The 25201-nt window shown below is 48.6% G+C and overlaps 1 protein-coding gene across 1 annotated transcript; it reads right to left on the bottom strand.

The window, feature by feature from the left end:
- Positions 1-4604: 4604 nt before the first annotated feature.
- On the bottom strand, positions 4605-25007 carry RBP1 (retinol binding protein 1). The gene is made up of 4 exons (XM_081072177.1): positions 24727-25007; positions 24095-24273; positions 6720-6821; positions 4605-4845 (listed from the first exon to the last, which is right to left on the bottom strand). Exons 1-4 carry the CDS (start codon positions 24986-24988, stop codon positions 4792-4794), a joined length of 597 nt encoding a protein of 198 aa, XP_080928303.1. The 5' UTR covers positions 24989-25007; the 3' UTR covers positions 4605-4791.
- Positions 25008-25201: the final 194 nt, after the last annotated feature.

Raw genomic sequence — 25201 nt, 5'->3', positions numbered from 1 at the left:
TTCAAATAAAGGCCATATATTAGGATTAGGTGATATGTCTACTGAGTGTTTTTCAGACTATAGGCAGTTCCTCTCTGTATCTTTTTTATTCCCTGAAATTTATTTGTTGAAGAAACCAGGTTGTTTGTCCTGTAGTTTCTCACAGTCTAGGTTTTCCTAATTGCATCCCTAAAATATCTTTTAACATGTCCTTCTGTCCCTGCATTTTCTGTTAACATGTAGTTGGCTCTAGAAACTTGACCAGGTTCAAAGTTGATTTTTTTGGCAAGACCACTTGGTAGGTGGTGTTGTACAGGAAGCACACAGGTCTGGTTGCTTCTCTATTTTACATCTACTGCCAGTGTGGATGGTGCCTATGACATTAGAAACTGGGAACTAGCAGCTCTTCCACTGGTGCTATCCCAAAGCCAGTTCCTCTGCTGCCATTTCCAAAGAATCAAATAAGCATTATTTACCTTCCTTTCATGGGTCTCTTTCTAAATCTCTTCAGTTGAGTGCATCTAGTTGAGGAAAACTTGGTTTCATACCTGGAGCCTGGATGCAAGGTAGGCTTGGAAAGCTAGTTTTTCCTTCTCTTAGTACCTTAGAGATGTGGGATTCCTAATGAAGGAAACGCCAACATAGGAGAGTTGTTCACAAGATGGTGGACAACCACAAATGTAACAAATGTCCACTAGGGGTGTCTAAGACAATGGTAAGAGAGAGTTAAATGTTAGGAGTTCAGACAGCCTCTAATGGGAGCCTGCGGTGCTGGGGAAGGGACTCATGTGGTCCAGACATCACACTCATGACGGGCTTTTCAACTTTTGACACTAACACCAAATAAAGTTACACGTGAAGGTCACAGAGAGACAGTAAGGGGATGGAACGAAGTTCATTCTTCAGCTTTAAACTTGTATACCATGATTGGATGAGACTGCCTCAGGTACATTATAAATTCATAAATTTTATAAATCCTATAGTTATCTAGAAACCAGTACAACATAATTATATTACATTGCATTTTTTGTGTGTGTGTTAAAGTATATGTTACATGCAGTTATTTAAAATAAACCACAACTTTTGTCATTCTGATCTGGTATTTCTTTATTGGGGGCATCTCAAAAAGAGGAAATGGCCAGATCACCTTTGAGACGATCAGAACTCAAAGAAGGGGGTGGGTTTTGGAGGCCGTGGAGAGGGGAGAAGAGGACCCCAAACTTGTCTCTGAAGGATTGGTAGGGATTTGATTTTTGGAGGAGAAATGGGGATGTCTTCATTGCTAAGTGTCTTTCCCAGAGAGAATCAAGTCCTTTTTTTTGCTAAAGAGATAGTCATCTCTGTCCTTATCCCAACTCTCCCTGAGAGGAAGGCCCATTCCCACGACCCGGGTGATTAGCAGGTCCCCGCCAGTTATGTTGACCCAGCCTTGCATGTCTCCAGCTCAGGGTAGGATGTAGGGCCGGGGCTGAGTTTGTGAAGTCCTTGGGAACTCAGGTTACAAAAGACTCAGATCAGGTGAGGGTGGGTAGTGTGTGTGTGTGGGGAGGGTTGTTCCTGTCCGTGTTGGTGTAGATAAGAGATGCTTAGGAGAATTAAGCAGACTTGAATTGCAGTGCAGTGTGCAGCTGTTTAATTTGCACCTGAAAGGAACAGTAGTGGTATCTTAATTAGTTGAGACAGAGGTTATAAATTAGGGCTTCCAGAGAGGTCCTTGGGGTTCAACTTGTTAGGATTTTCTTGTGGGAAGGTTTTGGAGGCTGCCCAGAGAAGGACATTGCAGGGGGTTTGGGGATTTCGGGTCTGAAGTCCATCCTCCTACCAGCCCTGTGAGGGAGGGTCACCGTGTCCTTACATCAGAAACTCCTGGGTCCCAATCCGTGTCCTGTGTGGGTGTGTTGTGGGGCATGGCAGAGAACCCAGGAGGTCCGAGAGGCCCTGCTTTAGCCCCTCCCTCTGCCACAGAGCTCCTGGGTGTTTCCTGCCCTAGCTGAGCCACCCCTCCTGATTTCTGCTAGTTGCTTCCCTGCAGCCCCTGAGCTTCAGCTCCTCATGCTCTTCTGTAACCCACACCGTTGTGTCAGCAGCGATGAAGTCACGTTGATTCCGCCCCTGAAGTGCCTCTCAGATCTGTGTTTTTTTTTAAATCCACATGTAAATTGACTTGTTATATGCCAGGCATTGTCCAAATCTCTTTCAAATAAAATATACCGTATATCTATTCTAAGTTGCTTACATGTATTAGATTCATTTAATTCTCATAAAAAGTCTGGGAGGAATTGTTAGCCCTGACTTACAGGTACACAACCTGAGGCACAGAGAGGCTGCATGACTTGCCTTAACCTCACGGAGCTCGGAAGTAGCAGAGTTGGGATTTGAACCCAGGCCGCATGGCTCCAGAGGGCCGGCACTCAGCCACCACACCCCGCTGCCTTTGCTCAGCCAGGGCCTCCCATTGCTCTCGGCTCGACCTCAGCACTTCCTGCCTAAGTGGCAGCACACAGGCGGTCCTGGTTTTTGAAAATTTGGAATTATGTGCTGTAACTATATTAGTAAGTTCCCCTCAGACTGTATTTTGAAATATTGTAATTCTTCAGTTCATAACAACGTCAAAAAACCTTTCCAAGTTGGCAGGCCCAGGGAATCATGAAACCCAGCAATGTGGTTTTCACCGCCTAGCGTCACCAGGGGAAGTGGTCAGTCCTGGGTCATCACAGTGTTGTTGCCATGTTATCAGACACTGTTGCTATAATTGAAAATCTTTTCTATATCCTGTAACAACGGTATCCAAATGTCCCGTTAAGTGGTGGAGTTTGCAGTAGTGTTCCAAAAATGGAGCTAACACCAATGACTTTGGACTGGAGTTGAGAGGTGCTAAAAGCCACAGAGAAGGCTGAACAAGCTGACACATGCTGCTGCCAAATTCGGGAGCAGGCCCCCTGCAAAATACTGGAGCTGGTGCTGAGCAAACGGAAAGCATCAATAAAACCAGAGGTCTGCTTCTGTGGTTCCAGATTTAGGCACAATTAGAAACATCCCTCCCACTTTACATATACTTCTCTGGGAAGATTAGTCTCATATGACGTGAATTTTGAATTCGACGTGATTGCCCTGAGCTAAGCTCCAACTGGTATTCATTGCCCTTTTCTTGTGTTACTATTGAGAGAATGGCTGCCAGGTTAGTTCTGCTGAAAGACCAGGCCACTTTCCTGCTCAAGAACCTCCTGTGGCTCCCCACTGCTCACTAAAATAGGTCCCGGTATTCAAGCTATTCAGAGTGGGGTTGGGTCTCCCACGGACCAGCGGCTCCCACGGGTGAAGCCATGAGTCCTACATCACACATACACTCACACTAACAGGGCCAGACCTTGGAGTCCTCCATCAGAACTGAACTGTTGGGAGAGGCATTTCTGTATTGGCGGTGGCCTGATGGGGGTCTCAATACCTGGGATGGGACATCCTGGATGCCCAACAGGTGTGACACTAGCTCAGTGCCTGGCACACAATAGATCTTCATTAAACATTTGTGTGCTGAATGAATGGATGGTCTTTACAAGAACCTTTGTTTTTGAGTTCTCTCAGGGACAGAGACCAGGGCCACAAAGGGGAGAGGGTCTCCCCAATCTTAGGCAATTCTGGGTTTTCATTTCCTTGGTTTGGCTAGGGCAATGAATTTGATAATAAAAAATATTAAACATTTCTTCCATTTGTCTAAAGCAGGGTTTCTCAACTATGTCACTTTGGATATATTAGGCAGGATAATTCTTTGTTGTGGGGGGCTGCCCTGTGCACTGCAGAATGGTTAGCAGTATCCTTGGCCTCTGCCCACATATTGGGTGGAGGGCATTACTATCATCTAGTGGCAGAGACCAGTAATTATTCCAAGGGGCAGAGCACAGCTCAGGCAGACTTCATGCTGATGTAAGTCTTCCCTTTCCCAGTGGCCTCCCACCTGCTCACTCACCCTTCAGTTTCCCTGTTTCTTTCTGCAAAGGCACAACTAACAATTATTTATATTTTAGTGTGGATATGAGGCAGGTTTCCCTCTCCTGAAGGAATTTGCAAGTTAAGTCTCATCCATAACTGTGAAAAGGAAGGCTTTACACCACCTCATAGATGAGGTGGGGGTGCTTTGGGGTGGGTGAACTTTGTGTTCATGACACCTCTGAAATAAAATCCAATTGGTAATTGTCTCTGGTTAAGGTTCCCTCATTCTAGCTTTGGTCTTAGGAGTCGATCCAGTTCCATTTCATTCACAAGTAATTTTTAGAAAATCTCCTATGTGTACATGCAGAGCTGGAGATCTCTGTCAGTTGGATCCCTTTACTTAGGCTCTAATTTCCCAGTGTGGAGGGCGTCTTCTCTGCTTCTGTGGCACTCCCTGCACTTTGGCCCTGACTGGACATGTCATGTGGTAGGTACATAGGTGACTGAATGTTAGGCCACACATCCTGGTCCAAGCCTGTGTCCTGGGGAAAGACTGCACAGGTATAATGTCATGACTAAATCTGTGAGCACTTAGTGGCTAAATTTCTCCCTTCTCTGCAGGGGTGGCATCAGGAGAAACTGACTTCAGAAGCCCAGTGAGCACAGTGGGGTTTTGAAGCGCTTCCAAAACAGACATCTGAAGCAGTGATCACTTTTATTGGATAGCTTCGTTTTAAGAAAAGGAAAAGGGACAAAGCCAAGAGACAGACTGCTGACAGACACGTGGGGGTGGCTAGGCGTTTCTGCCCCGTGCTGTGCAAAGAGGGGGTTCCTGACCTACACGTTCACGCCGCTCATTCCTCGAGACCAAGGTCTGCCCAGGCTTCAGTGCACCTTCTTGAATACTTGCTTGCAGACCACTCCCTGCACTCTCATCTCCTGAAACCAAAACAGATGCTTGTCATTAGCTAGAGCAAGACCACCCTTGGGGTTTAGTGCATGTAGGGCCAGGAACTTTGAAAATACCCAGTGACTGCTATTTTCCCCAAGAGTTGGTCTGAAATAACTATTCCTTGGAAAGTCAGCTTCACTGGATAGGTGGGGATTGGTCTCTGCTACGGCCTGCAGACAGAGCTGGTTGGGAAACAGATGGGGCCCAGAGCTGACCAACAGGACCCTCTGATGTCTCCCTTCTTCCTCAAAGGGCCAAAAGGCTTTAAGAACCTCAGGCCTGGTCTCAGGAGAGTCTGTGCCCAGGCAGGGAAGAAATCAGATCCAGATACCAGGCTCGACTCCTCAAGGGCTCAATAGGTCGCTGCAGACTAGGGTTGCAAACTAGTATGGTGTTTCCTAGCTTCAGCGGCACGTTGGAGTTACCTGGGGTGTTTGAAAAATTCCTGGGCCCAGGCTAGACCAGTATATCAGTACCCCAGTGGGTGGAGTACTGGAGTTGCTATTATTGAAAGAGCCCAGGTAGTAATAAAATATACCAAGAAAGCCCCTGCCCTGCCTACAGGGCAGCCCCTGCTGAGGGCCGCCAGTGGGAATGACAGCACAGTGTTGTCACAACTTCCAAGCTTTTATTTTATTTATTTATTTTTTTTAAGGAGCCTGGAGATCAGCATATTTATGTGGCATCTCCTAATTTTTAAATTGTTGGCTAAAGAAATTTGAAGCCCGATGACAGCCAAATAAGAGACCTGCAGCCCCCGGTTTGCACAGAGCCACAGAACTATTGAGCTGAAAGGGCCAATGGAGATCACATAATCTACCCTCATTGCTCTCCAGTTGAGGAAGTAGAGGCCCATGGAGGAGAGGCTCAAGGTCGGGCATCGCAGCCCGGGCTCTTTGTGTTATCCTAAGCTGCCTCTGAAATAATGCCTTTGTGCCTCTTCTCAGAACACACAGGTCCATCCCAGAGCTCCTGCCGACCCTGATCTTTGCAGAACCTCTATGTAGTAGGATGGCATTTTGCAGATGAGGCCGAGGGAAGGAAGGCACCTACCCAAAGGCACCGTGAGTCAGGGTTAGAACCCAGGTCACCCGGACCAGGCTGCTTTCTCAGAAGGAACGTAGTTGGGGAGTACCTGGGGCAGAAGGAGTGATGGGAGGCCTCCTTTCAGGGGACACACTTTAGTTTGGCCTTCCAGAGGCTAAGGCCTCTACTCTGGATTTGTGCCTGCTTTCCCCAGACAATAGATGGAGTAGAAGTGGCTTTGACCAGAAGCCCCAGGCTGGAGGACGGATGAGTGGGGCCCACACTGAAGCTGAGAAACGCTTCTCCTCAATGGACCTAGATCGTTGAGATCATGTTGTAGAGAAGCTTGGGGCATTCTCCTCAGTTCTTGTGTGCCACAATTTGGTATGGTGAAATAGACATCATTTAGGATCAAATTTAGTTCTGCCACTCTCTAGCTATGTGTGTGACCTGGATGCGAACTTTCATGTCCTCACCTTCAAAATAGGAACCACGACCGTACTGACCCATAGGCCTGCTGAGAAACTAGACGCAGATATGGAATGCAGACGGGCTTACTGAGCTCCATGGCTGGTGCCTAGCGGATTAGCACATGGCACCTGCTCACCTCCTCCCTCTGAATGGATGATTGGGTCAGTCTTGATCTTGAAAACACATAGCTCAGTTTGTAAAGTCACTCAAGCATTTTCTCCAGGCCCTTGGAAGAGAAACTTCAGAGGGGAACCAAGCCCAGGTATGGGGCATCCTTTCAGGGTCCATCGGGACTTCAACAGTGACCAGGGCCTCTGGGGCCCAGCCTGGCCTGCTCTACGTCCCCCTAACCCCAGGAACCTACCAGATGCAGCTCATCACCCTCAATCCACTGGGTCCAGCCACGTCCCTCCTTCTCACCCTTCTGCACACACTCGAGCTTGTCCCCATCCCAGCTCACTGTGGTCTGCCATGCAAAAAAAAACACAGTTGTTAGTCTTGAGTAAGCAGCTCCTCGAGGCTGGGGGAGGGGCAGCCCCAACCTTGACAATCCAGGTGTGCTCACGTCAATTTCATTGTAGAAAATTTGCAGGCTAATACTCCCTATCCATCACTACTCTCATGAAAATATGCAAATCAGTTTTACAATTTACAGAAATCTTTACAAATTTCATTTAAAAGGGTAATCAGAAGAGGAAAAAGTCACTGGGGTGGGGCTCTGAGTGTAATGGTTGAAAATAGGGCTGGGAAGGGAGGAGGAGTTTTGAGGGCTCAGCACACACTGGGTGTGGGTGGGGTGAAGGCTGCTGTCCTGCATCTTGCTGGTGAGAGGCATAATTCACAGAGTTCTCTACCTATCCCCAGAATTCATCCATCCATCCATCCATCCATCCATCCATCCATCCATCCATCATCCATCCATCCATCCATCCATCCATCCATCCATCCATCCATCCATTCTTTCAACATTTGCAAGGTTTTAACACAAAACAGACCCCAGTCCTCCCGTTACAGAGCTGTTCATCTTAGAGAATGATCTCAGATATAAATAACCAACTACAGGAATGAATGGCAGCTCTTCCAGACACTCCTTGTGCCATCTCTAAATCGTCATGACTGTCCACTGGGAGGATGGATTAGCATCTCTGTTTTAAAGATCAGGTTAAGGGACTTGCCAAGTTCATCCAGATGGTCAATGGCAGAGCCAGGTCAGAACACAGAGCTGTGGGACTCTGACGTCCCTCTCCTAACTGGACTACATTTCCCTCGGTGCTCAGTGTCATGAGTTACAGCAGGCGCCCAGAGAGTCAGAGAAGGGAGGTTCTGGGAAGAGGAGGTGCCAGGGCTAGGCCTTGAAGGGCAGAAGAATGGAGCTGAAGCAGAGGAAAGGTGGTGCTGGGGAAAGGGGTTCTCGGGGGACCACCATGAGATAAAGCACAGAGACAGGATAGCACAGACGCGTTCAGGAGACGTGCTCAGGAAGCTACGTGGGAGGGTTCCAGAGAACTGCGAGAGAAATAGGAGGAAGCACCTGCCCTGCTGGTACTCGCCACCACCCCCACCCACCTCCTTGGAGCCTTCACATCTTCCCTGATCACTGGGTGCCCTGCTAGGTGCTGAGTGTGCTGAGGGAAGACAGCGGAGGAGGCCCCACCTGTGCCAATGGGCGCTATCGGCCTTAATGGAGCGGCAAGGGCCCACCCAGAAAGATGGGGCTCAGAGTGTTGGAATTTAGATGGGAGACAGTCCCGGAGTTCCTGGTCTACAATGGGACGTATGTGCAGGTGCAGTGGGTATCTCCCCTATTTGTAGCCACCCACCTTCCTTTGAACAGCCCTTCTATATGGGGCAATTTCACATTATGAGCCCTGGTTCCCCACTGTAGTGGTTAGAACACTGTTGGCCCCTCATTCACTGTCTGACTCTGAACCAGTCCCTTCTCTGGGCCCAGTGTTCCCATCTGTCAGAGGCTATTCACTCAGAGGCTCTGGCTTCACAGAGGTAATGTTCTGTGTTCCTGTGTTCTCGGCCTTGCTCGGCTGTGTCGGGACAGTCAGCAACAGCCAAATAAGGATGTAGGAGAGAAGAAGAAATCTGGGAAATGGGTGTGGGGTGAGTGGGGACACTCATTACAGGAGGACCACTTTCCCCTCCCTCCCCAACCCGTCTCTGTCCTGGGTTTGCTGATCACTACTGCCCTCTGCTGCTGGGATGACGCCTGCAATGAAACACAAGCACAAGAGTGACAGGTGGAGCTAGTTGGGGTCTCTCCAAGCTTTGCACAGGAATAAATCGGACCTCTGCTCCTGGAGCCTGTTCCCAGAAGGAGACAGGGCACGGGAGGACTTGGGTTGGGGGCGGCTCCTCTCCCTGGTTCAGAGATCACTCGGGGCATGTGTCCAGCCCCCAGCCAGACAGAAGGTCCCACCTCCAAGTCAGAACATAATGAAGTTAGTATCTGACAAGGTGTGTTATGGGTAAAGACTACTAATGACTTCAGGCCATAAGACAAGATGTCCAGTCACTGGATATCACATGCCAGGCCTGTGACGGGGAAAGGGGACTAAGAAATCAGACAGTTCTTGACTTCAAGGAGCTCCTAAGAACACTTGGCTTCATTATCAACTAAACTTCTCTTCATGTGTTTATCCAGAAGTCTACTGTGCATACTGAGGGCTCCAGACTCAATTGGAGGCCAAGAGATAATTGCTGCTTCTCAGCCACGATACACACACTTCTGCCTCTGTCGGAAATATGAGAATCAATGAGCATATTCACACCGTCTGCAATGAAAACAAGAAATGCTCAAAGAAGAACACAGTAACAAAAAGAATACCTGTAATCTTACTTCTTCAGAGATTACTCTTAACATTTTGGTGTACTTCTGTCTAGTAATAGAAATGATATATATATGTATTTATATACGTATGTACATACACATATATACGTATATATACGTATGTGTGTGTGTGTGTGTGTGTATATATATATATATATATATATATATATATATATATATATATACTGGGGGTGCCAAAAAAATGTATACACATTTTAAGAAAGAAAAAAATATTAAAATTGTAATACTCAATATATACTGATAACAAAAGATGAATACAAGTCACGTTTGATTCCTGCAATTACAAGAGGTGCTCAAAGTGGTTACCATCAGTGTCCAGACATTCTGATTACGGTGAACTACTGCTTGAGCAACGTTGACCAAAGTGTCCACTTGTCTACATATATACAATATATATATACATATATACAAAATATACATATATACAAAATATATATACATATATATATTTCTGTTTTTAAAAAATTAGGATTGCACTATTTATGGTTTTTTCGTTTAATAGAAGCAATTTTCCACTTCCATAAATATTCTCCCTAAGCATCATTTTGTTACATGATATCCAGGAAATTGGCTACATCATTTGTGGGGCCCAGCACAAAATGAAAATAAGGGGCTCCTTTTAGGAAAAAAATTAAGAATTTTATGACGGTGACAGCAGGGCCCCTCTGAACGTGGGGCCCTGTGAGTCTGCACTGGTCACAGGTCTGCAGAGCTGGTCCCGGAAGTAGTTCACTGTACACACACATACTGTTACTTAGCCCATTACCTATCCTTGGACATGTCAGTTATTTGTCATTCTGTGCTTCTAGAAGTAAGACTTCCTTGTATATACAGTTTTGAACTCATTGTTTCTTTAAAATAAATTTCCAGAGGAACAATTGTTGCATTCAAGAGTGTGCATATTTTTAAGTCTTTTGATTAAGTATTGTCAGCTTCATCTCCAGAAAGCTCACCCCTATGTACTTTCCAACACCAATATCAGAATGAGCACGACACACGTTTATTGTCGGTGAAGCAGGCTTTGCACCCAGGCTCACGTGTCATCCTTTCTAGATTACCTGGCAACTGTGGGATATAAATAATACACATACCTTACCCAAAGAACAGCGGATGGCAGAATTTCAGGCCTCATGATAGACAAAGGGATACAAGGAGCTGGAGGTTCTTTGAGAGTAGAGAATCCTTTCTTAGAGCCCTACAAATCAGACCTCTTAACAAGAAGGATCCCTAACACAGAAAGGCTATGGTAGTTTCCAAAGGAGGCACATTCTCGATCTCAAGATCCTGATGAGTCGGACAAAACAGTCTAGTCTCATCTGAATTGGATAAACAGGGAAGCTGAGCTCAGAGAGGTCAACCGACTTTCTCAGTGTCACCCAGCTAGTGAGGGAAAGAATTTGGCTGGAGCATGGGCCTTGCCTGACTCAGTGTGCCCTTGTTTTTCAGCCCAGGACAGGACCCCCAGCAGATGTCTGCTAAAATCTTTGGGGGCTGCAGAAAAACCATGAGCATCGCGCTAAGCCTTGGAGCAATCCCCAGGAGGACCTCTTCTGCTCAATCCAGTCTCTGCTGGGTGTGGGTGCTGAGAGCCAGGGCTGGGTCCTGAAGGCCCCTTGCCCTGTAGAGGTCACTGCGGAGCAGGGCAGATGGAGAAGTGCCCAGTGTGGTAGGTGCTGGGATCAGGGGAAGCACAGAGGCTGCAGTACCCAGGAGGGCTCCTCATTCTCATAGGAAATGTCAGCCAGTTTTTAAAATGGGAAGGCATTCCCAATAGTGAATAAGGACAAGCAAGCCCGTGCTGCAGAAGCCATCCTGGAGTGAAAGCAGGAGAGGAACAAGGCTGGGGGAAGAAGAGGCCACAGGGCCAGACTAAAAACTGGGACCGTGGCCTGGAACGTGTTTTCAACGCCTCCCAGAGCTGCGTGTGGCCTCACACAGCCCCAAGGCTCTGAGCTGCTGGGCAGGACCATCAGGGAGTGCACTCTCCAGGTGGGCCAGGGAGATCTGCTGGGCCATCCTCTGGGTTAAAGAGGCCTGGAAGCTCAGACGTCATGTACACTGGGCTCCTCGCCCCTGCCCATCTCCCACTGTACAGCCTCCACCTCATCAGCTGACCCAGTGTTGTCAGCAAAGAACATGTTCCTTGGAGTCCACAGACCTGCGCCTCTGTCCATGGCGATGTGGAATGACCGGCCAAGAGAACGGACCTCTCTGAGCCTCAGGACCCTCCTCTGAGGGATTAACGGCACCTACTGTGCAGACTGTTTCATGATATTCATCCCCGCATCACACGGACTCTGGGCTTGGCTGTGTGACTTGCTTTGGGCAATGTGGGACGTTAGCCAGCACAATGCAGGCAGGGCCTTCATAAGCACTTGAACGCTGGGAGCATCTCCTCTCGGAACCCTTCCCTCTTAGAACTGAGCTGCTGTGCTCTGAGGAAGTCTAGATTATTCTACTGGAGAGAAAGGCCATGTGGAGAAGTCTTGGAGGAGGAGAAAGTGCGGTTACTGCAGGAGAACTGACCCCCAACAGAGCCTTCAACTGAATGCAGTCACATGGAGCCGAGGAACTGCCTAGTCAACCCACGGAATCATGAGAATAAATGGTTGTTGTTTTACGTTATTCACTTTTGGGGTAATTTGTTGTGTCACATTAAATAATCAAAGGGCTGACCTTACCAGGTTGTGCTGAGAATGAGAGAAAAACACATCAAATGCACAGGGCTGGCAGATGAGGCATTAGGTAATGGTAATTGAGACACAGAGATTTATGAAGAAGTGATGGATGTGCTCGGCATTGTGGTTAAATGTTTGAGAAACTCCTTCCCTTCCAGGAGACCTGGCTCCAAGAGGAGACCTTGCAGAGGCTGCCTGCTGAGCTGGGCGCCCAGGAGCACAACAAAGTTCACTTCCCCTAAAATTTAATTAGTCTCTGTTCAAGCAGAAGATCTATTTGGAGACTCCCCACTGATAGCTGTTATGGCTCCGAAAACATGATTTAGTTCTCCCACCTCGCTATCCCACATTCATTTGTGGTGAGTATGGACTTCCTTTTTCAGCTTTGTACCCTGTGGGAATAAACCAGCCATTGCCCAGGGGATCAGATTTGTCCTAAGCACAGAAAAGGGAGTCCGTCAGGGAGCAGGATGATCACCCAAAACAAATGAGAGGAAAGAAGGAAAGGAACCACGTTGCAAGGAGAATGAGTAACAAATAACGGCCACTTGTTTTCTTGTGACACAGAACACAACTTCTGATAACAACCTTCCCCGGCCAAGAGAATGGACCTCTCTGAGCCTCAGGACCCTCATCTGAGGGATTAACGGTACCTACTGTGCAACCTTCCCCCAAGAAGAGGTGATTCTGGGACCTCTCTGTGCTACGCAGCAGCCAGCTACCTCCGCTGGACAGGGTTCAGCTTGTCCTGTGAATGTCGCATCTGAATGGGTCTTTAAGAGTTTATTCAATCCAGTTTTCTAGCTTGGACACTCACCATGGCTTAATCAATTTAACCAGTGTGTAAGAGAGGGATTTCAGCCAAGAGGATATTCCTGATGCTTTTCAAGTGGCACAGGGAGGCAGGTGTTCTGGGGGCTGAGTGGACACTGCACACCACAGGGATGGGCAGGGCTGCTCCAGGCCTCCACCCCCGTGGGCTCGGGACTCCACCTTGGAAATGAAGCTGAGACAAATCCAAGGACAAGGAGGAAATATGCCATACTCAGCTCCCTTCCTGACAGTAATTCTTACCACACAGACCACCTAAAAGGCTGCAAATGTGCTGGAGTCCAGAGCAACTGGCTGTAAAGCCAAGCCGGTCTAACTTTTCTATTAAAAACTAATAACCTCGAACACTTTGGCCTTGTCGACAGCTTTTCCAGAATAACATGCACCACCAGATGGATGAAGACAGCTTTGCGTCACTCTGACAAGGGACTGTCATTCTAAAAGCCATTACCTAGGGGGAACCGGTTAGCTCACCGTGTTTCCCCAAAAATAAGACCTAGGACACATAAAATACTTGTACAATCAGCTCTAATGCGTCTTTTGGAGCAAAAATTACTATAAGGACCCGGTATATTATATAATATAATATTATATTATAATATTATATTATATTATATATTATATTATATTATATGACTCAGTCTTATATTATGTAAGACCCAGTCGTATATTATAGTAGAATAACACTGCGTCTTATATTAATTTTTGCTCCTAAAGACGCATTAGAGCTGACTGTCCAGCTAGGTCTTATTTTCGGGGAAACACAATCAGTTGGTTAGAGCGTGGTGCTCGTAACAACAAGGTCACCGGTTTGATCCCTCCATGGACCACTGTGAGCTGTGCCCTCCACAACTAGATTGAAACAACTGCTTGACTTGGAGCTGATGGATCCTGGAAAAACACACTTAAAGTAAACTTAAAAAGTTAAAAAATAATAAATAAAATAAAAGTCATTATCTAGCTCCCCTGACCATTTAGATAGCCCAGCTGGCATTGCTGTATGGGGACCAGTGACACAGAAAACCTGGCTCCCGCACATGGCCTGAGGAAGTATGTCCCAGGCAAATCTCAAGGTCCCCCTACTTTGGGCAGGTGACCTGTACTGTGAGTGATAGACCATTCTCTCTAAACAGACCAATCTCTTGGCAGTGACCTGGCATAAACTACAACTAGTAGGATTCAAGTTGGCTGCTAAAAATTTGTGACATTCGTTACAGCTCCCACATGCCCAGACACCCACTCCAGCGAGCAGGGGACCGATCAGTCACTCATCCCTCCATCCTTGCCCCACCCAGTTCTAGGAGGCCCTCTGCTTATGGACCACCTCCTGGAGGGCTGGGACTGAATCTTGTCATCTGTGGTTCCAGAGCTAGGTCTTAAGAAGGCAGGTCTTGCCCATGGTGATTCTGCCTGCAAAAGCCAGAGCCAGGATTGACCCAGGTCTGACTCCAAAGCCTGTGCTCTTTACATCTGGGTGGGGGCTCGGGAGTGGGGTGGGGGAGATGAAAAACCAGAGTGACTGGACACTTTCTAAACATGATATGAATCGCTAAATGATGCAAATTGGCCAAACTTCCTGGAGTTTGATTTTAAAGTGTGTTTCACCCTTGGAAGGTTCCTGGGACAATAAGGAGATCCTCAACCTCTGGTGCTTGTATTAAATGAGTGGATGGGAAGGGCAGGAAAGGTAACAGAGAACCTGGAAATGCTTGGTATTGTGCTGGGAGGATTCCTTAATGTTTCACTTGACCTTCAAGCTTTAGAGCTGATAAAAATGAGGCTGAGTTAAGTAACTAGCCCAAGGCACCTAGAGGTTAGGAGCTGAGCCACCACACAAACCTAGTTCTTTCTAGCTGAGAAGTGCACGAGCCACAAGGCCAGGCTGCTGCGTGATGGGATAGGCCGGCTCCTCTTCTTCTGATCCATTCCTAGGAGGCTGGCAATTATCTAAAACCAGCACAATCAGGGGCGAAAGCCAAGTCACTCTAAAAGCAGATTAAAACTAAATTAATAAGGCCTTAAAATGTGAACGAGTAATTAGGGACATAAAAGCTGTTAAAAGCAACTACTACAAACCAGTAAAGCCACAGTGAGGCCTCTGTGGGCATGGAAGAATGCAACTCTAATACCACGAAGAGGCTGCCAGCGAACGGTACATTCTTAAGACAAACAAAATGACAAAATGCTAAGACGCAACTTGACATGTCATTTTTTAAAATTCCATAAACATTTAAGAAAGTGCCCAGAATCAATTTTAAAACAAGAAACTGTCAGAGAGCTCAAGGCCCCATAAGACCCCGGTTCTGGATGGGGAAAAGGGGAACGGGCTGGAAATGGCCCCAGGGATCCTGTGGAACTGTACCCCGTCATTCGAGGGGCCCCGCACTGATGGTGGCCCCAAGGCTGGGCTGGACCCAGGCTCTGCCTGCCACTCAGCCTGGAGGGAAGGCGGACATGTAAACTGGCATCCACCCCACCTTGTTCTGTGCTGGGCTGTGTGATGGGCACCCCACCCAGCCGGAGGGCCACAAATATGTGAAGTTGAGGAAGAAGCAAGACTGTGAAAGTGATCCCCCCAGTAAATTCTGAGGTTGGAGGTGCAGGGTCAGGCTCCATGGACAGGATCATGTCAGGAGAGTTCAGCCCATTTAGAAGCCACTCTCACATAAGCCCTGACCTCCCTGCATCTTTCCAGGCTGTTCCCTCTGCATGGGAGTCCCTCGTGCCTCTTTTCCACTTTCTACCTCTTAACCTCACTCTCATGGTGTTTTGGGTGTCGATTTCAGTATTACTTCCAGTATCACCTCCTCCAGGAAGCCTGCCCCGCTGGACCTCTGTCCCCACTTTAGAGCCTGATGACGTGCCTTCCCATACCTGCATAACTACCATCACCTCCCCCTACCCAGCACTCCCCGTTGTGCTGGAATTCTGTCTCCTTGTCTTTTCCCATAGTGAGCTCTGGAGAGCAGGGTCTTCAACTTACCTGCCTATTTTCAGCACCCAAGGCCGGTGTGCAGGTGTGGAGCCCACAATTGCTGAATATTGTTTCCTTGCATAGAACCATGCTGCAAAATCCTGCTGCTCCTTCAAGGGTTAGCGTACATCAGGGAACCGCAGAGCGCAGGAGACAAGAACATGGGCTCTAGAGCAGGGGTGTCCAAACTGCGGCCCGCGGGCCAACTGCAGGCCGCAATTCATTTTTTATTGGCCCGCAGCAAATTCCAAAGATATATTTAGTTCTTCTTAAATAAACCAGGTGAGGCAATACGTACATCACCTCGAGTGAGTGGCCCGGCTGTTTGTGTATTTTACCGCATATGGCCCTTGGTGAAAAACGTTGAAAGAAGTTTGGACACCCCTGCTCTAGAGTCACATCTCATCTCCCCACTCAATGGCTGGGTGACCTTAAGACCTCAGTCTTCACATCTATAGAAGTGGGAGAAGCGTAACTGCTCCAGGAGGTTTAGGAAATCACCGTGCTATGACCCATGTTCTGTTTACTATCCTGCCTGGCACACAGTGAGCATTCAGTACATGTGGTTAGGATGCTAAAGATGACAGTGATCCTATTATCTCCACCAGGAATCCTGGTGGAATTTGCCACAAATTTGTGGCTCCAACCAGCTAAACGCGGGTGCGATGGAAAATCCAGATATTTGCTGATCTGGCAGGCAGAACTGGCTCTGCTACTGAGGCCAGTGCAAGGATTATCAGGTCCACAGGGAGGGGTGATAAGGGAGTGGCTGTCCTGCCAGAGAGTGCTGGGGGTGGGGGGGCTCTGAAAGGCAGAGTCCACTGGGGGCCTCCTCATTTCCGAGGAGCCACTAGCCTCTGTTTTTTTTATCTTTCAAGGTGAACAGAAATAGAGAACTCCCAAGAGATAAGAGATGTTAGTTTAGTCATCGGGGGAGAGTGAGCAGGTCAGGAGCTGTTGACAGAGAGCTCCTTGGGGTCTGGGATCCTTTAGTCACCGCAGGATACCAGCCCCCACATTATAATCGATGGGGAGAAAATGCACATTACCATTTGTTGAATGAATGAATGAGTGAATGAATGAATGGCAAAAAAATATTCTAGGGATTTTCTTGTAATTTTTCAGGGAATGAACATCCATTTCTTCTTTTCTTTCTTTCTTTCTTTTCTTTTTTTTTTTTTTTTTTTAGACAAAATATCCCAGGCAATGTGGGTGTTTATTCTTCCATAGATTAGCCTTATTGAATTGTATTACCCACTGGAGCGATGCTGGCCCTATTTTCTGAGGCCTGGAGGCTTAGTCATCACGCCCAGGGCCACACAGCGAGAAAATCACTCATGGTTTAAACCCCCTTCTGCCTAACTCTGAACCCACGGTCTACCTACTGTTCCCACAAGAACATCTTGCTGCCACGGACGCCATCACCATGGCATAGCACCTGGCAGGCTGTGGGCCTGGGTCTGGTTCAGCCACCGGACGGCAGTTCACCTGCCTGAGCTGGGCATTCAGGAGAGACCCAATGACAGCCTTGCCTAGAGGCAGGCCTGAGCTCCAATCTATGCCCACCTCTTTTTAGCTGGGTGACCCTGAGCAATGAGTCTCCATTTCTTCATCTGCAAAATGGGCTAATGAGTCTGCAGCCCTGAAAGCTGGGTTCTTGGCCAGCAAAGTAGCCTCCAAGGTCGGGCAGCTGGAACGTAAACCAACTTCACTCCCTTGCATTTGACGATTCCATCCCATGACACCACTACTTCATTGCGGGACTCTGCATTTGAGATTGCAAGAGCCTCACAGAGAAATTAATCCAGAGCTTCAACCCCTTACCTTAACAAGGATTCCATCTCTCTCTGGTAACGATCTAGAGTCAGATTGCCAGGATCCAAATCCTGGTTCCACCATCTACCTGATCTCAGACAAGAGATATCTGTTCTGCCTTTCATTTTCTTAATATATAATATAGGAAGAATTTTGGCATTGATATCATAGAATTGTGAAGAATAAAAAAATGAATGCATGGAAAGTGCTCAGAATTCCTAGCACATGGGAAATACCCAATAAACTTGGCAATTGCAATGGCAAGTAGATCTTGCAGTGATTTGATGAATGGCTACCACTTATATTGAGGTTCTGCTATTTATTTTTACTAAGATTCATTTGATAAACACACCGGAGCCCCGCTGGGCACTGGAGATACAAAGGTGTGGGCTCCACTGTCTAGAATCTGTCACCAGATGGCTGGGTGACCTTGGGTTACAAAGGTTCTTAACCTCTCTGAGCGTCAGATTCTTATCTGTAAAGTGGGTATAACGATACCTATAGAACAGTTGTTGTGGGGACCAAAAGAGAAAAAGTGCTAAAATCATTTGGTGCAGACATGGCACTTAGTAGGGATTTAGTACATTATTTTCCTTCGTTCGGGCTAAACCAAAAACAAAATCTAAGAAACCAGTGTGATTCTTGAAAGCTATTTTGTGAATTGTATTTGGGTTGCTTTAATTCTTCTTTTAGTAATCCTCAAAAGCATGCTGCTGACACAGATTTCAGAGGTCGGAGAACTTTAGCTAAGACATGAAAGAGACTCTGTGTTTCCATCCTGGAAAGGACCCAGGCGAATGCTGAGTGGCTGATCTGGGCAGGGACAGCTCCCAGAAGGCTGCCAAATCTGACGGCATTCTCAGCTCTGCAGCCCAGGGAGGTAATTTTGCCATTGGCATTGTACTTTTTAAAATAAGAACCAAAAAATATCTTTAATGAGTCAAGAATGGGATCTACAAGATGGGAAGAGTTTAAACCAAAGTGTTAGCAGCAGTTTGATGGATTTCATATATGAATGGATGGACGGATAGACAGAAGGAGTAACGAAGTCAGGGAGAGAAGGGAAGAAAACATAGATGGTTTAAAAAGAATTCAGAAAATCTGTAAGTGCTGATATGGAAAGATGCTTAAGAAATACCACTGAGTAAAAAAAAAAAAAAAAATTATGTAGAGGAGTCGATCTTCTTCCCTTCCCTTCCTTTCCCTTCCCTTCCCTTCCCTTCCCTTCCCTTCCCTCCCCTCCCATTCCCTTCCCTTCCTCCCTTTCTGGCTTTAGAGATATTGACTAGTTAACTGATCAATAATAGATCGATAGCTTTTGTATATATTTGAGGTAGATTTCAGACAGATCCTCCAGAAACACTAAGAGTAATAACCTCTGGGAAGTGGGAATCAGGCCAAGAGAGGGAAGGGGTCCTTTCCTTTTTAGTCCACTCTCTCCTTTGCTATTTGAATTTTTTTCCCTTTTACAATAAAAACAAAGAACTCCACAGAGGGGCGGAGGACTGGAAGCAGAAGGCAGGCTCTGTGGAAGGGGTCATCCTAAGTTCAGAGCTGAGGCCTCAGCCAGGACGGGAGACGCCAGGCTCCTGAGTGAACAAAGCTGCCTCCTCCAGGGCAAACCTGACCCAGAGTCCATGGTGGGGTGACAAATGGCCCCTCTGCCACCTCCACGCAGAGTCAGGCTCACGGCTATGATTCCTAGCTGAGGCTGTCTTCTCCCACAAAAGCTGCTCATGCTAGGGGGAGTTGGGAACAAAGAACCCAGTCATTTCTCATTCCGGGGCATTCGCTGGCCCAGGAGTGGGGAACAGGTTTTGAAGTTGAGGAGCACCTTCCTTTTTCTAGGTCCCCCACCCTGCCAAAATCTACACCTGCTAGATTCAATAAAGGATATTGGTTTCAAACGGGGCCAGAGATTTCATCTGAACGGATAAAGGCATGCAGGAGGCAGTGGAGAAAAGCCAAGTCCAGTCTATACATTTCCACCAACATGACAGCCCCTGCTGCTTGAGGGTCATGTAAAATCTGAATAGAACAGACTGGAAATGTGAGCTGAGTGATCCTGGGCTACACAGACCTGAATCCCTCCACGCCTCAGCCTGGAGAGAGACCGCAGACCCATTTCAGGTGGTTCTGGGCACGGAATGCAATGTCTGTCCAGAGGGGTAGGACGATGGACTAAACGGGCCAGTGGCATGTGGCTCTCTACACCTGGTTTTACAGAGATGCACGTACAGAGAGATGTTTCTTTACTCTAGAGCAGTGGTTCGCAAACTTCAGTTGCATCAGAGCCTCATGGCGGGCATACTGAAACCCAGACTGCTGGCCTCACTCCCAGAGTTTCTGATTCAGTGGGCGGGGGTGTGGCCGGAGGATCTGTGCTTCTAATATGTTCTTACGATGCCGCTGCCGCTGGCCTCCACTTTGGGAACCACTGCTCTAAAGAAACCACAGCGTAAACAGTGATGATGGGCCAGCTGACCCTTGACTTCAGGTAACAGGGTGGGGTGAAGACTGAGTTAAACTGGGGAATGTCCCATCTAAACACAGCAACTGTGACAGTGTCCTAGGAAGCCACATAGCACAAGAAGAATCAGACAACCAGCATTTTTAGCATCTTGATTTTTTTTTTTTTTAAGAACAGCCAGAAATATGTTTCTTGTTGTTTTTTTTAATGAAATCTTACAATGTTTGGCAACTGGCTCTGAAATTTTTCAAACATTGCACAGGCCAAACAAAACACATCTGCAGGCCGGATTTCACCCTCTGGCTGGGAACCTTATCTGTGTTCCCGTGGAAGACAGGCAGGGTCAGAGATCTCTGAGCCCGGAAGCCTCAGAGAGGAATGTCAGCTTTGGTGAAGCCTCTCCCAGCCAGGGCTCCCTTTGGCCTGCCAGGGTCACATTGGAGCTGACTACCAGGTCCTCTTCACTCTCCTCTCTCTCTCTCTCCCTTGGCCACATTTTGTACTCTACTCCACTGAAGGCTTTTTTTTTTTTTTTTTAAGTTTAAGTGTTTTTTTTCCAGGACCCATCAGCTCCAAGTCAAGTAGTTGTTTTAATCTAGTTGTGGAGGGCGCAGCTCACAGTGGCCCATGGGGGGATCGAAATAGCAACCTTGTTGATAAGAGCACTGCACTCTAACCAACTGAGCTAACCGGCTGCCCCCATCCATTGAAGTCTTGTAGACAGCACCTGTCACCTCTCGAAACCTCCTCCCAACCAGGCCTTTTCTGACTGCGGGGCCTTTGTGCACACAATTCCCTCTGCCTGGAAAGCTTTTATCCTTTCCCTACATCTGCCCTAATTCTTATTTGTACTGCTCAGATGCCACCTCCTCTGGGGAAGCTTCCACGACCACTGTTCCCCCACCTGTTCCCCTAGCCCTGTGCTCCTCAGCCCACTGTGCTTCCATCACAACACTGCGCAGTAATGGCCTGAAGATGTGTCTGTCTCCTCCACTGGCCTGAGTGCTCCAGGAGGCCTTGCTGCCTCTGTGTCCCCACTCTGAGCCCGGGGCCTGGTTTGGGACATGTCCGAAATAGCATTTACCACATGCTGTTCTCTTGCCCTTGGCCTGCTTTCTGTACCCTTCCTGTTTGCCTGGCTACTTCCTGTCTATCCTTCAAGTCCCAGCTCAGACTCCACTTCCTGTGGGAACTCGCCCTGACCTCCCAGACCCAGGAGTGGTTCCATCTCTGTCTGTCCTTCCCCTATCATACCGTCACCGTATGATTGGCTGCTTTGTTCTGTCTCCCTCACTATGCTGAACTTTGTGAAGGCAGGACTCTCGTGCTATTCATCTCAGTAACACACAGAGGCTGCAAAGAGAGAGCAAGCATCTTGAAATGCTTGTAGGAGCAAGAGAGGAATACAGAAAACAGATGAATGAATGATTCCAGTGAGAAACGAGACTCTTGGAATGTGTTGGGAAAACCACATTAAAATGAAACAACCTGATGCTGAGAACAAACGGGCTTCCTCCCAGGGGCTGGCGGGTGCAGAGCGTACAGAGAAGGGGTGGTGGGGAAGTTGTCTTTGGCAGCCACTTGCTCAGGTCCCCTGAAGGCCTAGAGACCTCAGCCAGCATGGCATTTTGGCATGCAGCTCCCTCCACTCAAGCTGCAGGCTGGACAGTTGCTATAATTCTGTTATCCTAACACCCCTACAGCCATGCTCTTCACTATGGGCAGCCAGGAGAGAAAGGCAAGGCAGGGGGTCAAGGGAAGGCCCGAGCAGAGGGGCCGTCTCTCCCACAATAAGCAACAGCAAGGTAAGTGAGTGGCCATGTACTGAATCGTGGGACATTAAGGGTGACCATGAGTCCGGCCTGATTTCATCTAGTTTGCCAGATGCTGGGTTCCCACACCTGATTAACCTACCACTGTCCTAACACTGGGTTGATAATTGAAGGTGGCCACCTGCTCCCTTCCATCCCCTTTTCTTTTATAATCAAGTACAGAAGTGTCCTCCTTGAGAACTTCTGGATTCCCCTCTTCTGGGCACTTCCCTTTGTCTCCACTGATCTCACTGCATTCAGGCTGTCTGTGTGTCTGTCTCTACCAGAGACTGTGACTTCCTGAACACCAGGGATTGTGATGTGCTTGACTATTTTCCTGCCGCTGGTGCAGTGACTAGCTTGTGAGGAAAGTGGTAGGTACTGTGCAATGCTTACAGCAGGTAGTCTGGAGCTGATGGACCAAATTCAAATCCTTTCTCTGCCATTTACTGCACTTCCCCAAGGGCATGAAGTCCTACCTTGCATTTATCTGTAACATGGGGCTGAAAATGGTGTTGTGAAGATGAAGTGAGTTAAATAAAATGTGAATGGTACCTGGTGCATAGTAAGCACTTGATGAGTTATTAGCTAGTATTACTAGGTGATCAATAAATGTTTTATGCATTAATGCATGAGGGAGGGAATGAAAGAGCAAAGATAACTAGTCAAGTACAAGCCAATACATTCCAGAGGTTGTGGGTGACCCAAAATAAACAGAGATGTGTGATGTGTTGTGTGAGTACCCCAAAAGTAAGCTGGGGATGTCTATTCTTACAGGGCAATTCCATGCAGCAGGCCAGGGAGCAGATCTTGGACAGTGATCCGAAAGGCAGGGTCCCCACCTCACCAAGGCAGACCTTTTCCACTCTGAGCCTCTGGGCAGATTAAGAGACCTGGGGCCTTTTAAAGTCACAACCTGACATTTCCCAACAACAATAGTGTTTTCTCCCACTAGTGGCCTCTCAAAGGATACTTCCTGCTGCTACCCCTCTTTCGCCATCATTCCAAAGAGCAGGCTCAGACACTAACTCCTGACTGCCTTCAGATGAATCAATAAGAGACGGATGAGTCATCCGAGCCTGGGGCTTCTTATTCCCAGACATCAGCACTCCTCAACCACAGTCCTAACAAACCTCAACCAGCTGGCTTCTGCAAAGGCTACCAGCAGAGAGAAGCCTAGCAGAGAGCAGGGGCACAGGCGTCAAAGTCTAAAGACCTAGGGTTCAAATCCCATCTCTTGCAAGTTCCTTCCCCGGTGGAGCCTGTTATTGCACCACACGGGGTGACTAATCCCTTCCTCACTGGGCTGTGGTGTAAAATAACTGGCAGGGCATACAGCAGACCCCTGGTAAATGGCGGAACAGGGAGGGGAGGGCAAGGGCCTCATTGATGAGCATAAACTAGACCTGGACCCAAGACAGTGAAAGGGAGAGCAGGAGCATGCTGACCTCCCCGTGACCTGAGAATGCTGATGGAGGCCTGGGGCTGAGCTTCTGGAGTCGGCCTGCAGAACTAATTGGGGTCTCCCTGTCATCAGCTTCCTACCCTTGGAAGAGAGAGCTGGCTCCTCTCCCCTGTCCACTGCTACTTCCTCTGGCTTGGGCTGCAGGGAAATTGCCCTCCTGAGTAGGTGCTGCCTCCAAGGTTCAAAGGAAGCTCAGCTGGCAGTGGTGGATAGGGTAGGGAAGGGGTGGCCAGAAGCGAATCCCAGTTTGGGGACCAAGAGAGGCAGATCAGAAGGCTGCTGGCAGGGATTGTGGTGTCCCTTGCTTCCTAGAGTAGCTTCATGCTAGATCAGATAGGAAGTTTACACTTCAAAAGAGAGCTCCCTGGTTTCTTCCTTCCTACCTTCAGGCTGGCCTTCACCAGCCCAGAGTGCAGTCAGCAGAGTCAACAGACATGCCTGGAATTCCAGCCCAGCCCCTCCCTAGCTGTGCTACTCTGGGCATGTTCCTTCATCTCTTTGAGACTGTTTGCTCATCTGTTAAATGGGCGTACTCATACCTCCCTCAAAGGCTAGTAAGGGGATTAGGTGGAGTCAAGTGTATAAAGCACCTGGCTCAGTGTCAGGACACAGTAGAGACTCAACAAACCGCAGCTTTCATGACTATTACCACCTGGTTTCGACAAAGAGGGATGCTTGATGAATGGGTACTGCCTACCTTGGGGGCTGGGAGTGCCCAAATCGCTGGTCCCTGAGAACACAACAGTCCTCGATCCCCTTCTCAAATGAACGAACTAGCCCAGCCTTTGGTTAGGCACCCTGGGTGGGCGATGCCAGGGTGTACCCAAATCCTCACCATGCACTTGCGGTCATCTATGCCGGTCAGATCCTCCTCAAACTCCTTCCCAACCTGGAAGTCCATGATGTAGTTCCTAAAAGTGCTCAGCGTGCGTATGATCATATGGTCGCCCTCCTGCACGATCTCTTTGTCTGGCTTCAGCAAGTTGGCGATTTTGCGCAAGGCGACATTGACATCTGCAGAGGTGCCCAGACAGAGAGGGGCAGACAGTTGGCCAGAAAACTCAAGAGAACTGTTCCCAAGGTAGAGGGGCCTCAGGGGTCTGCTTCCCTGTTAAACACGATCTGGACCCAAGTTGGGGTTCCCTTCTCACGTAGCGCTGTCTCTGCGCTTAGCTAGTCTGTGCCTTTTTCTTTTCTTTCTTTCTTTCTTCTTTTTTATTTTGCAACAAAGTTTTCTGCTCTTATGCTAACCCTTTATAAACAAGGGCTAGCAAACCAAAGCCCCCTTTCCTAATGAAATTATCCACGTCTACAGCCAACTAGCAGGCATTTACCACCAATGAACCCTAACAACCGTGTGGCCGCGGACGCTCCTTCTGCTGCCCGGGCTGAGCGGGCGGGCTCGGGGGAGGGGCCCTCGGGGGTGCGGCCGGTGCCCCCGGCCGAGAGCAGCGGGCAGCGGCTTACCCAGCGCGCGCAGGTACTCCTCGAAATTCTCGTTAGCCAGCATCTTCCAATACCCGGTGAAGTCGACCGGCATTTCGGGGGGCGATGGGGCCGGGTGGCCACGAAGCAGGAGGGAGCAGCTGTTGGCTCCGCTGGGGCGGCGGCTACTGACGCGACCCGGCTGGTGGGCGGCCCGGAAACGTGGGCGCTCCAGGGGCAGGGGGCTCCCCCGGGCGGCGCCAGCTGGATTCCGAGCGCACACAAAGCCCGCGGGAGGATCCATTGTAGCGATCGCCCCTCCCCCCGCGGCGGGGGCGGGGGCGGGGGCGGGGCGGGGGCGGGGCAGGGGGGTGGGGGCGGGGGCGGGGCGGGGGCGGGGCGGGGGGCGGGGGCGGGGGCGGGGGACCTCGAGGGCTAGGTTTGTCCCCGGCTCGCGGCCACTGCACTGAGACCTTCAGTTCGCTTTCAAGAGATGGAGGCGTGGGCGTTGCCTTGT

Source organism: Rhinolophus hipposideros (assembly GCF_964194185.1).
Source record: "Rhinolophus hipposideros genome assembly, chromosome: 14".
NCBI classification, from domain to species: Eukaryota; Metazoa; Chordata; class Mammalia; order Chiroptera; family Rhinolophidae; genus Rhinolophus; species Rhinolophus hipposideros.
This window is presented reverse-complemented; position numbering and strand designations above follow the sequence as displayed.